The sequence below is a fragment of the Salvelinus namaycush genome, chromosome 4 (genome assembly GCF_016432855.1).
Source record: "Salvelinus namaycush isolate Seneca chromosome 4, SaNama_1.0, whole genome shotgun sequence".
Lineage (NCBI taxonomy): Eukaryota > Metazoa > Chordata > Actinopteri > Salmoniformes > Salmonidae > Salvelinus > Salvelinus namaycush.
Window position 1 is genome coordinate 59,608,622 of NC_052310.1, and position 16,763 is coordinate 59,625,384.

The 16,763-nt window shown below is 42.6% G+C and overlaps 1 protein-coding gene across 1 annotated transcript in view; it reads right to left on the reverse strand.

Moving 5' to 3' along the window:
• The window catches only part of abca5 (ATP-binding cassette, sub-family A (ABC1), member 5), a 120,937-nt gene that overhangs the window by 22,738 nt on the left and 81,436 nt on the right, over window positions 1–16,763 (reverse strand). The window contains exons 18-28 of the mRNA XM_038992100.1: window positions 10,852–11,053; window positions 10,349–10,515; window positions 9,583–9,710; window positions 8,910–9,047; window positions 8,562–8,675; window positions 7,327–7,497; window positions 5,057–5,170; window positions 4,585–4,791; window positions 4,290–4,381; window positions 556–679; window positions 242–359 (exon numbers count right to left, since the gene is read on the reverse strand). Coding sequence (XP_038848028.1) covers window positions 242–359; window positions 556–679; window positions 4,290–4,381; window positions 4,585–4,791; window positions 5,057–5,170; window positions 7,327–7,497; window positions 8,562–8,675; window positions 8,910–9,047; window positions 9,583–9,710; window positions 10,349–10,515; window positions 10,852–11,053 — 1,575 coding nt within the window. The remainder of the gene's footprint in view (window positions 1–241; window positions 360–555; window positions 680–4,289; window positions 4,382–4,584; window positions 4,792–5,056; window positions 5,171–7,326; window positions 7,498–8,561; window positions 8,676–8,909; window positions 9,048–9,582; window positions 9,711–10,348; window positions 10,516–10,851; window positions 11,054–16,763) is intronic.

Here is a 16,763-nt window from a genome sequence, read left to right on the forward strand (position 1 = left end):
TAATAATGGCTGGAATGAAGTACATGGAAACCATATGTTCGATACCATTCTATTTATTCCGGTCCATCCATTACTACGAGCCGTCCTCCCTTCAGCAGCCTCCATTGCTCTGGACATAAGTCATACACTCAAAATCATTGCATTCATAACTTCATGTGATAAATGTTAAGCAATGGAATTGTTTAGTGTTTGACTGATCAAATGTACAGTTTACAGTTGGAGAGTAGTAAGCTCAGCTGACCTTTGCGTACACAGAAGGAGATGTTCTTGGTGGCTACCGTCCTCCTCTTCTTGAGAGAGATTCCTTCCCTTGGACATTTATACTGCTTCCTCAAGTTACTCACCACCACTACTGGTTTCTGAAGGGGAGAGGGGGAGGGGGGAGGGGGGGGCACACAAGAAAGATTATTAGATGACAGTTAATAGATTATCTGAGGAAACCGTCAAAACATGGCAAATCCCCTTTCAAAGATGGGACTAGTCTTCCACAGAGATCAAGGTGTGAATAAAAAAAGCACTTAACACACACACCTCGTAATGGCCACACACACACACCTCCTCACAGCACTGGCAGGTGAGGGCCTCCTTCACCCGAGCCTTTTCCATCTGAACATCTTCATCCTCATTGATCCCCTCCTCTGGGTTACGCTCCACTTTAGCCTTAGTCTTGGAAGAGATCCTTCAGGAGAAAGACAATGGTAATATTCAGTTTCATAGTCTCACGTTGCTATACTTTCAAGTCTCATTCAAATCAAGGAACCTTGGAATCGAAGCTAGGTGGAGTATTATGATGACTTAAAGATCCAATGCAGCCATTGTTATCTCAATATCAAATAATCAAGCACCATACTGTGATTGTTTTAAATTGAAAAGGTCAGAAAGAAACAAAAACAATTTTTAAAAAACTTTTTTTTCATAATGTTTTTTACATTTTTGACTACGTTTTAATTTGTCATTTTTTGGTTGGGGGGGGTTACAGGTACAATATTCATGTACATTTACACACTTTTAGTTTATACTACACGTACCGTAAGCTGCCCCTCTACAGAAAAATGTAATTATCATATTAACCACACAGCATTTTGTAATAAAATTGGTAGGTAAAGAAAATAAACAAAAAAGTGGTGGGCCTACAGAAGTCAAGATTTTAGGGAGCGTGCAATTGGCATGCTAACTGCAGGAATGTCCACCAGAGCTGTTGGCAGAGAATTTAGTTTTAATTTCTTGAGCATAAGCCACCTCCAACATAATTTTAGAGAATTTGGCAGTACGTCCAACACTGCAGACCACGTGTAAGCACGCCAGCCCAAGACCTCCACATCCGGCTTCTTCAATTGCGGGATCGTCTGAGACCAGCCACCCGGACAGCTGATGAAACTGTGGGTTTGCACAACCAAATAATTTCTGCACAACCTGTCGGGAAGCTCATTTGCGTCAAGAGTATGTTAGCAGAGCTGGAGTTGAGCGTGCCCAATTTGACTGGAGCGTGGAGAAATATTCCTAAAGGCTAGAGCGTCGGCTTTCTCGCCCGCTCCAAACTTCGCTTCAATAGCGCTCACTTCACGAGCTCAGGGCATGCCCGCCCCAGCATGCATTTGTAGTCTACTTATGCCCTTGCGTGAGCTACTGTCATGGAGTTTGCTAAATACAGTGCCTTCAGAAAGTATTCAGACCCCTTGACTTTTTCCACTTTGTTACGTTACAGCCCTATTCTAAAACGGATGAAATAAAAACAATTCCTCAGTAATCTACACACAATACTCGATAATGACAAAGCAAAAACAGGTTTTAAGAATTTGTTTTTAGAAACCTTTACATAAGTATTCAGACCCTTTGCTATGAGACTCGAAATTGAGCTCAGGTGCAACCTGTTCCGTTGATCATCCTTGATGTTTCTACAACTTGATTTGAGTCCACCTGTGGTAAATTCAATTGATTGGACATGATTTGGAAAGGCACACACCTGTCTATATAAGGTCCCACAGTTGACAGTGCATGTCAGAGCAAAAACAAAGCCATGAGGTTGAAGGAATTGTCCGTAGAGCTCCGAGACAGGATTGTGTCGAGGCACAGATCTGGGGAAGGGTACCAAAACATTTCTGCAGCATTGAAGGTCCCCAAGAACAAAGTGGCCTCCATCATTCTTAAATAGAAGCGCCTTGGTCAGGGAGGTGACCAGGAACTCGATGGTCACTCTGAAAGAGTTCCTCTGTGGAGATGGGAGAACCTTCCAGAAGGACAACCATCTCTGCAGCACTCCACCAATCAGGCCTTTATGATGGAGTGGCCAGATGGAAGCCACTCCTCAGTAAAAGGCACCCTCAGAGCATGAAAAAAATGATTCTCTGGTCTGATGAAACTAAGATTGAACTTTCTGGCCTGAATGCCAAGTCTCATGTCTGGAGGAAACCTGACACCAAATATATTTAGATTTGTTTAACACTTCTTTGGTTACTACATGATTCCATATGTGTTATGTCATCGTTTTGATGTCTTCACTATTATTCTACAATGTAGAAAATAGTACAAATAAAGAAAAACCATGGAATGAGTAGGTGTGTCTAAACTTTGGACTGGTACTGTATATGGAATTGTTTTAAGAAGGTCACACCAAGGATCATTTAGTTATTTGATTTTGAATTTTAAGACACCTTGAAGTATAAAAAAATATATAGGGCCTTACTGCTATTAGCCAATACTAATGCATTGAATAACAGATTATCTACATGGACAGTCCCCCCCAAAATATAAAAAGGACGTTTGTTCTGAAGTATCTCTAGAGAGACACATATATCTAGAGATATAAGAAAGATCAGGAAACATTTATTATCATTTTTTTTTTTTTTTTTACATGTATTAACCTTATTTTTGTCATTAAACAATCTCCATATATACTTCCATTCATTTTTTTCAACTGGTACCAGGGGACCTTCAGATGAGTCTTGTGAGGCCTGTGTGTGTTCTAAAGAACTGTTTGGGTCAAAGGTCCATTTGATACTCGTGGTGGCAGAGGAGCTTTCGACATTGTGTCAGAGACAATTACTCTATGCATTTGTCTCTCTCGCTGTAATTCAAATGATCTCTCCCTTTCTTTCTCTCTCCCTCTTTCTTTCTCTCCCTTCCCCCTAGTCTGGGTGTGAACTCCAACACAGTGTCAGTGTGGGTCAAAGGTCCATTTGATACTTGTGGTGGCAGAGGAGACAGTTACTCAATGTATTTGTGTCTCACTCCCTCCCTCTCTCAGTCTGGCATTGTTGCTGGTCTTCCTAGCTGCTGTGCTAGTATTGTCTCTGGCTACGGGGAACATCCAGATCCACGCTCCAGAACTCATCAAGCCAAAGGGTGGCTATTTGAAGAATCTCAAATATAAAATATATGTTGATTTGTTTAACATAACACACTTTGGTTACTACATGATTCCATATGTATTATTTCATAGTTTTGATGTCTTCATTATTATTCAACAATGTAGAAAATAGTAATAATAAAGAACAACCCTTGAATGAGTAGGTGTGTCCAAACTTTTAACCGGTAGTGTACATTGTCTAGATAAAGTTTGATATTATCTGAGTATAATGAGATGGCATGACCCGTAGAATTGAGAGATATTATTGTAATTTCTTTTGATTGTTGAAGTCCCTGGGCCAGGGCCTCCATAGACAATAAAAATAGCTGAGGTGAGATGGGATCCACTAGCCTGCTACTTCTAGTTATTCTGACCAGAACAGAGCAGGTATTGGCATATAGTATTTTAATAATATTTTCCAAAACCGACCAAAGATATGACAATTTAGTCTATCAAAAGCTTTTTTCTGCGTCGAGAGATATAACTGCCCAATGAGCTTTGGTTTCTGATGAAGCATGTAAGATACTGTAAGTAATAGATGATGGCGGCTATCTGAGGATGTACCAATTTGGGTAAGTAGGTTTCGAGACGGGACGACAGGATTTTAAAAAATTGTTTAATATCTGTTTTTATCAAAGATAGGGGGTGATAGTGAGAGCACTGGGTGGTGTCCTTATCTTTTTTTTTAAAAATAAAAGCAAAAATAGCGCTGTATTTATATCCCTTCCAAGTAAACCTTTGTGACCGGTTGTGTTAATCATTTCCGCTAGTTTGTACAAATGGTTCTCTATTCTACTGTATGCGAGTCCTTTTCGACTGCACTGGGACTTTAACAATGACTTTAGTTGTGTGATATTTTTATCAACATACTCCCCCTATCCATTGACCACCACCTCTACCCTCTGAGTAGCCCTGCCCCTCTTCTTCTTCTCTCATCCCTTACCTGCAGAACTGGTCATTCTTCATGGTCCTCCCTCCGTAGCGGATCTCCAACCAGCGCAGCATGAACAGCAGCAGGATGCACTGCAGATAGGGCTGGGGAGAAACAATGTGTGTGATGTGCTGTATGTCTGTCTACAAAAATATTGATATGCTAGCATGCTGTATGAAACAGAAATAATTTCCTACCAGACACAAAGTAACCAACAACAACAAACCCAATCCATGTTACACATCAACATCTCCGTACTCTGACTCCTATTCCTATTATAATGTCCAGGGCATTTCCTGCTACTTACAGATAGGACAGCAATGAGCAGGTTCTTCCAGAGGAAGTCCTCTTCATAGAGGGAGGGCAGGAAGGTGGCCTTGGTGATAGAGTTAAGGCAGCCCATTAAAGGGTAGAGAGGGTTGAAGAAACATAGTGTATTGTGGAGGATCCTCGTCAGCCCGGGGTTGTCGTTCACAAATGACAGCTGGACGATGGAGGCAGACACCACACACACCTAGTATGCAACAGAACGACACACACACACACACACAAAATAACCAAAGACAAAGTAATATAGCTGCTCCCACATTGACACAAATCATTAATCTTATATATTTTTTTCACTATAGAGGAAACTTGATAATAAAAACAAATCACAGTTTTATTAATATTGTAAGAATGTTGTGTGAACATTGTAATGTTGTGTGAACATTGTAATGTTGTGTGAACGTTATATAAATGTTGTGTGACAGGGAGGGAGGGAAGGTTGTTGTTCTCACCATCATGGAGACCACAGAGAAGAAGTCTCTGTTACTCTGGACGCGTGTGAACATGAAAGACACCACGTAGGCGAACAGGATCATAGCTGGACCAAAACCTATCAGACACAGGATCTATAGAAAATAAGATGGAGAGAGTCAGTCTGAGGGAGTGTACAGTGGCATGAAAAAGTATGTGAACCCTTTGGAATTGCCTGGATTTCTGCATAAATTGGTCATAAAATTTGATCTGATCTTCATCTAAGTCACAACAATAGACAAACACAGTCTGCTTAAACTAATAACACAGTTATACGTTTTCATGTCTTTATTGAACACACCGTGTAAACATTCACAGTGCAAGGTGGAAAAAGTATGTGAGCCCTTTGATTTAATAACTGGTTGACCCTCCTTTGGCAGTGTTAGCAATTTATGTTATTCTTCAATAACACAAACTCCAAAGCAAATCAGGGGGAGAAAAATAGGTTTATTTAAGAAGGACAAATCAGGATGTCATGCTGAGAGGTAGATGTTCAGTCTCCCCTGTCCTCAGCTTTTCTCCACTGAACAAAGGAACAGGATGCCATTTATAGCCCCCCCACCCTAACCTGGGGTTGACTAATCACAAGTCATTGCAGTACAACTTGGCCAATGGCCAAGTAACAAGTATCCTGCACCCGACTCAATGTACAGACTAATGAAAATGTGGCACACGTCGCTCTGAGTTCAGGAGTGACATTCCACAGATTCTAAACAGATGTTGAACTGAAACCCAACTCCTATTTACAATTTGCTATTGACCATTAGTATTCCAGTACTCTCGTCCTCTGCGTTGTGTATTTATCTTCAAAATATTCTTAAAGCAGCAATAACCTCAAACAAAAGTTTTCTGTTGTTGCGGATCAGACCTGCACAACAGTCAGGAGGAATTTTGGACCATTCCTCTTTACAAAACCGTTTCAGTTCAGCAATTTTCTTGGGATGTCTGGTGTGAACTGCTCTTGAGATCATGCCACAGCATCTCAATCGGGTTGAGGTCAGGACTCTGACTTGGGCCACTCCAGAAGGCGTATTTTTCTGTTGTTGATTTACTTCTGTGTTTTGGGTCGTTGTCCTGTTGCATCACCCAACTTCTGTTGAGCATCAATTGGCGGACAGATAGCCTAACATTCTCCTGCAAAATGTCTTGATAAACTTTGGAATTCATTTTTCCTGTTGATGATAGCAAGCTGTCCAGGCCTTGAGGCAGCAAAACAGCCAAAACCATGATGCTCCCTGCACCATACTTTAGGGTTGGGATGAGGTTTTTGTTGGTGTACCTTTTTTTCTCTCCACATAGTGTTGTGTGTTCCTTCCAAACAACTCAACTTTAGTTTCATCTGTTCACAGCATATTTTGCCAGTAGCGCTGTGGAACATCCAGGTGCTCTTTTGCGAACTTTAGACGAGCAGCAATGGTTTTTTTGGACAGCAGTGGCTTCTTCCGTGGTGTCCTCCCACAAACACCATTCTTGTTTAGTGTTTTACGCATCGTAGACTCGTCAACAGAGATGTTAGAATGTTCTAGAGATTTCTGTATCTTTAGCTGACACTCTAGGATTCTTCTTAACCTCATTGAGCATTCTGCACGGTGCTCTTGCAGTCATCTTTGCAGGATGGCCACTCCAAGGGAGAGTAGCAACAGTGCTGAACTTTCTCCATTTATAGACAATTTGTCTTACCGTGGACTGATGAACATCAAGGCTTTTAGAGATACTTTTGTAACCCTTTCCAGCTTTATGCAAGTAAACAATTCCTAATCTTAGGTCTTCTGAGATCTCTTTTGTTCGAGGCATGGTTCACATCAGACAATGCTTCTTGTGAATAGCAAACTCAAATTTTGTAAGTGTTTTTTATAGGGCAGGGCAGCTCTAACCAACATCTCCAATCTCGTCTCATTGATTGGACTCCAGGGTAGCTGACCCCTGACTCCAATTAGCTTTTGGAGAAGTGATTAGCCTAGGGGTTCACATACTTTTCCCAACCTACACTGTGAATGTTTAAACGCTGTATTCAATATAGACAAGAAAAATACAACAATTTGTGTGTTATTAGTTCAAGCACACCGTGTTTGTCCATTGCTGTGACTTAGATGAAGATCAGATCAAATTTTATGACCAATTTATGCAGAACTCCAGGTAATTCCAAAAGGTTCACATACTTTTTCTTTCCACTGTATGTGTGTGTTGTTTCTGACTGACCACGGAAGTGTGCGTGTGTACTGTACTAGACACACGAGTCTAACTAACTGACCACTGCGGTGACATTGCTAGAGGTAAGCAGGTTGGCAGTATGGAAGGAGAAGAGGATGCTGGTCATGGTGGTCAGTATGAGGTAGTAGAAGGGGATGTCCACTGCAGCCTGACCACACCAGTACGCAGACGGGACCAGGCCAGAGATACGCAGCGTTGAACGGCACTTTATCTAGGATTGAGAAGAGAAAGGAAAGAGTTATCAGTCAATATGGAAAGCACACTAAATTAATGCTTTTGAATGTAGATCACAAAAGGAGTGCTTTTTGTTGTATTGTAGGCTTTCAGTTTCACCGCTATTGTTGTTCAATCAATCACCAATAAGGTCATTTCTGAATCGGGAGAAAACTGAAAGCTCCAGACAGTCCTGCATCAGAGCAGTCCCAGACAGTATTCATGGAATGTCTACTATTCTGTGAATCGACTTCTTAGTGCTAACCCTCTCCGTCTCGGGTGAATCGACCGTTTAGTGCTTACCCTCTCCGACTCGGGTGAATCGACCGCTTAGTGCTTACCCTCTCCGTCTCGGGTGAATCGACTGCTTAGTGCTTTACCCTCTCCGTCTCGGGTGAATTGACTGCTTAGTGCTTACCCTCTCCGTCTCGGGTGAATCGACTGCTTAGTGCTTACCCTCTCCGTCTCGGGTGAATCGACTGCTTAGTGCTTACCCTCTCCGTCTCGGGTGAATCGACTGCTTAGTGCTTTACCCTCTCCGTCTCGGGTGAATTGACTGCTTAGTGCTTACCCTCTCCGTCTCGGGTGAATCGACTGCTTAGTGCTTACCCTCTCCGTCTCGGGTGAATCGACTGCTTAGTGCTTACCCTCTCCGTCTCGGGTGAATCGACTGCTTAGTGCTTACCCTCTCCGTCTCGGGTGAATCGACTGCTTAGTGCTTACCCTCTCCGTCTCGGGTGAATCGACTGCTTAGTGCTTACCCTCTCCGTCTCGGGTGAATCGACTGCTTAGTGCTTACCCTCTCCGTCTCGGGTGAATCGACTGCTTAGTGCTTACCCTCTCCGTCTCGGGTGAATCGACTGCTTAGTGCTTACCCTCTCCGTCTCGGGTGAATCGACTGCTTAGTGCTTACCCTCTCCGTCTCGGGTGAATCGACTGCTTAGTGCTTACCCTCTCCGTCTCGGGTGAATCGACTGCTTAGTGCTTACCCTCTCCGTCTCGGGTGAATCGACCACAGTGCTTACCTCTCTGTCTCGGGTGAATCGACCACTTAGTGCTTACCTCTCTGTCTCGGGTGTGGTCCATGGCGAAGTAGGCAGGCATGCCTGCAGCTAGCATCCCCAGTATGATAGCCTCAATGTAGACCAGAGCATATGACGTGGCGTCGGGAATTTGCTAAGGAGAAGAACATAGGGAATGTAAAATTATTGTAGCATGACACTCACTCTTTCAGGCACCTTTTGTTAATTCGATAGATACATGGATAAATATACTTTATTGCTTGTGTATGTCTGTAACAAGTTTGAGATAGAATATAACTTCATTTTTCTAGACTATTGCTGTACGTGCTATTCTAACTAAACCATCACGGTGTTATTCCAATCATTAGTCTTATTTGACTTGACTTACATAGTCGAAGGGCTTGGTCCAGGTTTGGATGTGTTGTGTGCCGTTGAGACCTCGTAGGATGGCGTTACTGAGGACGTTGACTGTCATGGGCAAAGAGTGGACGGTAGTACTGTTGAACGCTACACTGTATCTGAAACTCTGCAAACCAGAGAAAGAAAAAAAGTGTCTGCTGTCAATGGTTGTCTGTGTGTGTGTGCGTAGGTGCGCACGTGTGTGTGGGCGTGCTTGCGCAAAGCTATGCTTAACTGAAACCCTATAACCAGACAGAAGAAGAGTCAATCAAGGACTGGGCATTTAAAGTGGCATTAGTGGCCTCCCTATGTCTTCTGATCTTATGCCCCAATTATTAGCAAAAGAGCTGATTTGATTTTGATTGGTCAAAATAGTCCAAGGGGGGGAAATCAGAATTGGGCTGCCTGTGTAGACACATCCTATGTGGCTCTGCGCCTGAGACAGACAGCCAGGGTAAACGTGAACCACTCTACTGAAGCACCCTACTACCAATTAGGGCACTTGCTGCATAACTAGCCTCAGCCTAGGAGCACTCCATATAGCACTCAATTTATCATGCATAAAATCAGAGGTAAACCGCCCACACACACACACACACACTCACAGAGAGAAAGAAAGAATGTCACCCTTCTCCTGTATAAGAGGGGTTATTATTTTTCACCTTGTTGGATCCGGTGACGTTGATGGCTGCGCTGTGAGGAGCACAGGACATGTAGTCTGTGTTCTTCATCATCTCCACCTTGATGTCCTGAGATTCCAGGTTACGGATGAAGTCGGAGATATCCGAGCCTGCACAGAGAAACAGGCCACAGTTTTTTTGTGTGTGTTTCTAACCAGAGTGTTTCTACTCTCGTATTCAGCCATTCATATTCTGTGAACAGATGCTGCTAGGAACTCCACTGCTTGGGAAAAGCTAGATAGAGAACATAAAGTATTTCAGAGCTGTAGTGATGGGAGGAGAACACAGTATTCAAGAGTATTCAGTTCACAGTATAGAAGAGAGTATGGACTAACCTGATGAGTTCTGGACCAGTAGACTGGTGGTGTATTTCCTGACTGATTGGCTGACGAACCTGATGAGTTCTGGACCAGTAGACTGGTGGTGTATTTCCTGACTGATTGGCTGATGTACCTGATGAGTTCTGGACCAGTAGACTGGTGGTGTATTTCCTGACTGATTGGCTGACGAACCTGATGAGTTCTGGACCAGTAGACTGGTGGTGTATTTCCTGACTGATTGGCTGACGTACCTGATGAGTTCTGGACCAGTAGACTGGTGGTGTATTTCCTGACTGATTGGCTGACGAACCTGATGAGTTCTGGACCAGTAGACTGGTGGTGTATTTCCTGACTGATTGGCTGATGTACCTGATGAGTTCTGGACCAGTAGACTGGTGGTGTATTTCCTGACTGATTGGCTGACGAACCTGATGAGTTCTGGACCAGTAGACTGGTGGTGTATTTCCGGGGGGCCTGGTTCGGTCTCAGCAGGTAGATGGGGACAAACTGCCGTTCTGGAGCGTGGATCTGGATGTTCCCCGTAGCCAGAGACAATACTAGCACAGCAGCTAGGAAGACCAGGAACAATGCCAGACTGAGAGGGGGAGGGAGTGAGACACAAATACATTGAGTAACTGTCTCCTCTGCCACCACAAGTATCAAATGGACCTTTGACCCACACTGACACTGTGTTGGGGTTCACACTCACACCCAGCCCAGCCCAGAACAGTTCCCTGTCCTTCTCAACCCAGACTAGCCTGTGTAGCCAAAGGCCTTCCTCTCTCTCTACATGTTGAGCATGTGGGGAGGGAACTGCTTACCTCCCTATTATCTTGCCTATAGCCTTAGTACAACAACACAGTGTATAAGGTCAATAACATAATATTAGGTTAGGTAATAGAGAGGTAAGCAGTTCCCTCCCCAGACTCACGTGTAGACAAAGGCCTTCCTCTCTCTCTGCATGTTGAGCATGTGTAGCCAGGCCACGGTGCTGAACTGCTGTCTCCACAGAGCATGGCCCTGGACCACCTCTGGCTTGCTGTCAGAGAAGGTCAGTAGTCTTTGGTCAGTGTCGTCCAGAGAGGATGCATCACCCTCATCCTCAACCTGCTCCTGGTTGAACACACTGTAGTCTAGAGACGGGAGGGGTGGGAGAGAGGAATATGTTATTAGGCTACTCAACAGGGTCGTACTTTTAGGGCTCACTGTAGAAAATGTTTTTGAACAGAAAACAAAAAATGATATTTCTAATTGGACAAGTTTAGGTTGTCATCTCCCCGTTTGTCAGTTTTCTTCAGTTCGGTGCCTAATGAATACGACCTAGGTAACATAGTTGTCAGTAGATTGCATCTTATGATCACATGTGAAGTTAATGTGATAACATGTGAGAACATAAAACTACACGTGACATGTGAAATAAATGTGAAATAAATGTGACAACATGGGATTCAAAATGTAAACGTGAGAACATGAAATTACACGTGACAACATTTGAGCACTTGTGAAAGCTGAGATGTCCAATATCATTTAGAATACTACTTTAAAAGGAATAGTTGATGTTAATGGACAGTATGCTGCTGTATGCTGATTAATTGGGACTCAACCTCACTTGGGATTTGAACTCTAAACATCTTGGTTGCTAGCTACCTGATGTTGCTACTGCACCACCAGATCTATGGACATAATGGAGATTGGCTATATATTTATTGCCAAGAATACATTTGCAATGTCTAAAGTTGCAGTAAAAATAAAGTAAAAACTTACAACTTCTTATTTCTATAAACATGACAGTATACTGCTATATTCTGATCTCAATTACTGTAAAATATAATTTTGTACTGTGAACAATGCGTTCTACAGACTTATTGCCAATAATTGGCCATTTCTGCATTTTGCTAAAAGCGGCACAGAATCAAGTAACGTAAATGTAAAACTAGCAGTGCTCAATGACACTTGAGAGAATATACAACAATTATTTGAGGATTTGAACTTGCAACACCTTTGTTGGGAGTGCAACAATGTTTCTGCAGTGCCACCAGGTTCATACTTATTGCTCGGAACATACAGTATATTAACACACTCAAAAAACAAGGGTATGGTTAGTGTAGTGTTGTTCCCCAGGGAACAAAAAGGTCAAAGATACACTTCACAGCTATACATACTGTATAAACTCACATGGAACAGTTCGGTGTACCTCATAGGTATGTGAGATTTTTCTACCCAATATTTTGAACATAAGGTATGATCATCACTGCACTTTAAAATATAGGTGGGGGCAATGTACTGGTTGGGTCTCATTCGCATATTTGGGGGCGTGGTTAAATACACTACATGACCAATAGTATGGGGACACCTGCTTGTCGAACATCTCAAATCATGGTCATTAATATGGAGTTGGTGCCCCCTTTGGTGCTATAACAACCTCCACTCTTCTAGGAAGGTGTTCCACTAGATGTTGGAACATTGCTGCGGGGACTTGCTTACATTCAATCACAAAAGCATTAGTGAAGTGGGACACAATGTTGGGCGATTAGGCCTGGCTCGCAGTCGTTGTGTTCCAATTCATCCCAAAAGTGTGCAGGCCAGTCAAGTTCTTCCACACCGATCTCAACAAACCATTTCTGTATGGACCTTGCTTTGTGCACAGGGGCATTGTCATGCTGAAATGGGAAAGGGCCTTCCCCAAACTGTTGCCACAGTTGGAAGCACAGAGTCGTCTTGAATTCATTGTGTGCTGTAGCATTAAGATTTCCCTTCACTGGAAGTAAGGGGCCTAGCCTGAACCATGGAAAACAGCCCCAGACCATTATTCCTCCTCCACTAAACTTTACAGTTGGCACTATGCAGTCGGGTAGGTAGCATCCGCCAAACCCAGATTCGTCCTGTGATGGAACATGTTATGTTGGTGCTTTTTTAAGCTAAATCATGAAAATATGACTTGTCTGCAGTACATCAGAGAACTAACTGGACCGGGAGAGCTCCTGACAGACGTTCACTATGGTGCATCAAGTCTGTTGGAACCTCTCCAGCGCCCTGACAATAAACAATGATTCATTTAAGATTGACTTCCAGTGTCCCTGTGTAAGAATTTCCATAACAATTTGGCGTCACAAACTGTGGAGCTTTCCAGTGGGGGTCTGCGAGGAAAACTGGTGGCACATTTTATGAAGCGTGAGGGAAATTCCTGTCTGACCAAAAGACGACAAGACCCGCCCAGACCAGACCCTTGCTGTGAGCTGCCTGGCAGGAGACGCATCATCCGTGAACAATTGAGGGACGGCAACTGAATTTCAGTAAGTCAATTTAAATGAATCTGTATAAAATGTTTAAATAAATGATAAAAAATGTAATAACTGGGTGACACGCATAAAAAGGTACCCATGTTCTTAGAGAGAAGGCTATTCGCTCGTTTTATGAGAAGACTAGAACGAGGGCATAACGGTACCATGGAAAGCCCCGCTGACAGCTGCCTGTAGGCATTTATAAGAAATGTCTATGTGGTCTGCAGCCAGTACAAATAACACAAGGTGTTTTTGAATACGAGGTGTTATTAAATACGTACAGGAGATACATATGGTGTATCGACAAGTAACGATAAGATAATCGTTGAAGATGCACATGGGTAATATGGGAGATTAGAGAATGTGTTTGGGAATAGTACTTAGTGAATGTGGATGTGAAAGTTGTGTGATTGTGAGATGACATATTAAACTGATTGAAATTTGGATAATGAATAATTTGAAATTAGTACTAATAAGATTGACATTTGGATTGAAATGTTGACATTAAACTAATTGAAATTTAGCCATAACGATTGAAATATGGATAATAAGCTGATTGAAATTTGGATAATAAGAGATTGAAATTTAGCTCTAAATTATTGTGTGAATGAGAGCTGTCAGGGGACTAGCTCACATGTGAAAGAGGTGAATGAATGCCCCAACCAGTTCTGTGAGCTAAGTTTGTCGATCTGTAACATTATCTAGGGTTCTGTCCACCACTACTGTTAGATCTACAGGTAGTGGATAACATGTCTCAGAAATCTCATACGTAACATGTCTCAGAGGATAACACGTCTCGTTAGTAACGAGGATAACATGTCTCTGAGGGTAACATGACTTTAGATCACATGAGGATATCTACTCTGATTTCAGAGCACTCGTCAGTATGACAGAGCGCAGAATAACTGCTGAATTTACAAACGCTCAACACCCATTGAAAATGGCCGGTGTCAGTAAACGTCGGCAAAAAAGCGTAATTAAAATTGTTGCCAGCAGCACAGTTACACTCACCAACGCTCTGGATAACAAGCTCTGCTAGGGCTAGAAAAATGGTCAGAGTGAAGTGTTCTCTCATTTAGCAAGGTAGCCAACGTTAGCCAGTTAGCTTGGGTGCTTGACTGCCATTGTGAGGTCAGAACGCTCGGATCAACCCTACTCCGCGTCCAGTGTGTGCTCTGAAAGCTGCGAGAGTGAAACGCTCTGAATTTACGAATGGACAATTGACAACGCTCTGAATTTACGAATGCCGAGGGCACAATCTGAGTGCTCTCTGGCACTCCAGAGTGAATTTACGAATGCACCCAAAGTAACAAAATATTTGTATAATGGGTTACTAGAGATCCGACGAAGTAGCAATAGAAAAAATTATAATAATATACAACTTGCACACCCACACATAGACATACGTAACTGGGGTAAAATGTCCTCCCCCAGGAGGAGTGGGGGTCTGACTTACTGGGGCTGACTGACCTCTGACCTCTGTTCTGACTTCCTGGTGAGGCTTGATAACCCTCACTAGAAAGACTGGAGACATTGGGTGAGATTTAAAAGGGCTATGTAAACACTAATAATTAGAAAAAGTTAATAATTTATTAATAGTCCCATGTGTGATTAGGACCACGAGGACAGAGAGACAGTGCTCCCCTTGAATGAGGGACGCCTGTCTCTAGTCTATTTTACAATTACCTTATAGGATACAATCATTTCCTTATGGAGTTACCAAGATTTGTAATTCTAATTTATTTATCTTTTGATTTAACAGGCAGTGTTATGCATGATGCATGAATCATGATGTGAGTCGTGTTCAAAGCGGAAATTATTACCAGTCCCCTAGGGCCCTTTGGTAAATATGCACATTTATTTTCTTCACATGCCTTCCTGGAAAAGGAAAAAATATATGTTGGTAATGGTTGACAGTTACTCCAAATGGATTGAAGTTTTCCCCACATCAAGTGATATGTGTATTGCTGTTGTTTTCTTTTCTTTGTCTTGCTTCAATAACAAATCCCCCCAGATTGGGTCTGCTGGATTTCTCCCTAAGGATTAGCTCTCTAATTCCCTGACATGTAACTCTGCAGTGGGATCGCCAAGATGATAGGGGAGTATAAGCCAATTTGTGGGGGGAAAAAGTGTTTCAACTGTGTTGTTATTCTCTTTGACATTTGTCTTAGAAATCTGCATTAAGAATATTGGTAGTAGTAATCATTTGTTATACAGTAAATAACTTGTCTGGATTTCCTGAATCAGAAATGCCCTAAACTGAACTGTTGTTCTGGTCTGTCCTCTCTCGAGGTTATGGCGACGTTGATCACAGATGGTGTCTAGATGCATGGAAGGGATAATTTGACCAAGAACAGTGTGAACCTCAACCCCCTCTAACCAGCTGAAGCAATGGCAACAATGGAGTTCAGTATGGTCCTTCACCACTTCTACAGTGAGTCCGAGCCAGCAAACTGTACACAGCATGGAGGCGAAGCTATCAACTGCCTTTTCTCTCATGATTTCTCTCTCGGGAGTGCGACATGAGTCCACGTGGAGTGAGCATGGAGAGAGATCCCATCCAAACTTCTCTCATGCTGCTGGTGTACTGGTAGGAAAATGGACAGGACATAATTAACTGTAAAGGTCAGTGGCGGCTCAGGTGAGATACATTATCAAGGGCCATCCACTTTGAACATGTACCATTGGGAGGACGAACTGAAACACTATCTGAACATGAAGAAATGCCAGAACGATGAATGCAGGGAGGGAGGGGGGTGATCCACCGTGCCCGTAATTGATTTTGGCTCATCCAATATTGTTTGTTTGGGTATCCGGTTGATTGTTGAGGTCTGGACACTACAAAATGTACAGTAATTTAGACATAAAATGCATTGAGATACCAATCTGTCATTACCACAAGTGATGAGAATAGTGAAAGCCAGAAATATATGTCAATGTAAATGTACATTCTGCCAGTATGGGTGTGTGCTAAGTTGAGGGTCTTAAAGTGATAGAACCAACATGAAGCACTAAGGACTGTCATTCTAAATTCGGGGTGGATCATTTATTAATAGTTATAATTATGATTTGGATAAGTGAGGGTTGTAGAGACAGAGCTATGCCCCTAAAATGTGAGGAGAGCCACTAGATTGTAGCTTGGGCTAACCTTGCCCCAATCTCATTCTTATCAAGGTTGGTGTGAAACTGTTATAACATGAAAGTCAATATGCATGTGCCCTAGACCAAATTTGGGAGATCTCTAGAGATGTAGAAAACATTGGAAATGCTAAAGGAATTGTGCAAATTGTCTCTGCAAAACAGAGAGGCTCTTGGCGATCTTTTGGCAAGTCAAGGCAACACTTATGCAATCATTGGTGATGAATGTTGTACTTTTGTCCCAGATCATTCTTCTGATATGACTGAATTCGCCGTATACATTGCCACTGTTTCTAAGAATAATTCCCCACAACCAGAGTGGACGCTTGCAACTTAGTTGGAATCCCCGTTTGGAAGTTGGGGATCCCAAATTGCCAAATGGGCTGCAGCGTGTTTTTTTTCTTTCTTAGTTTGTCTAAATTGT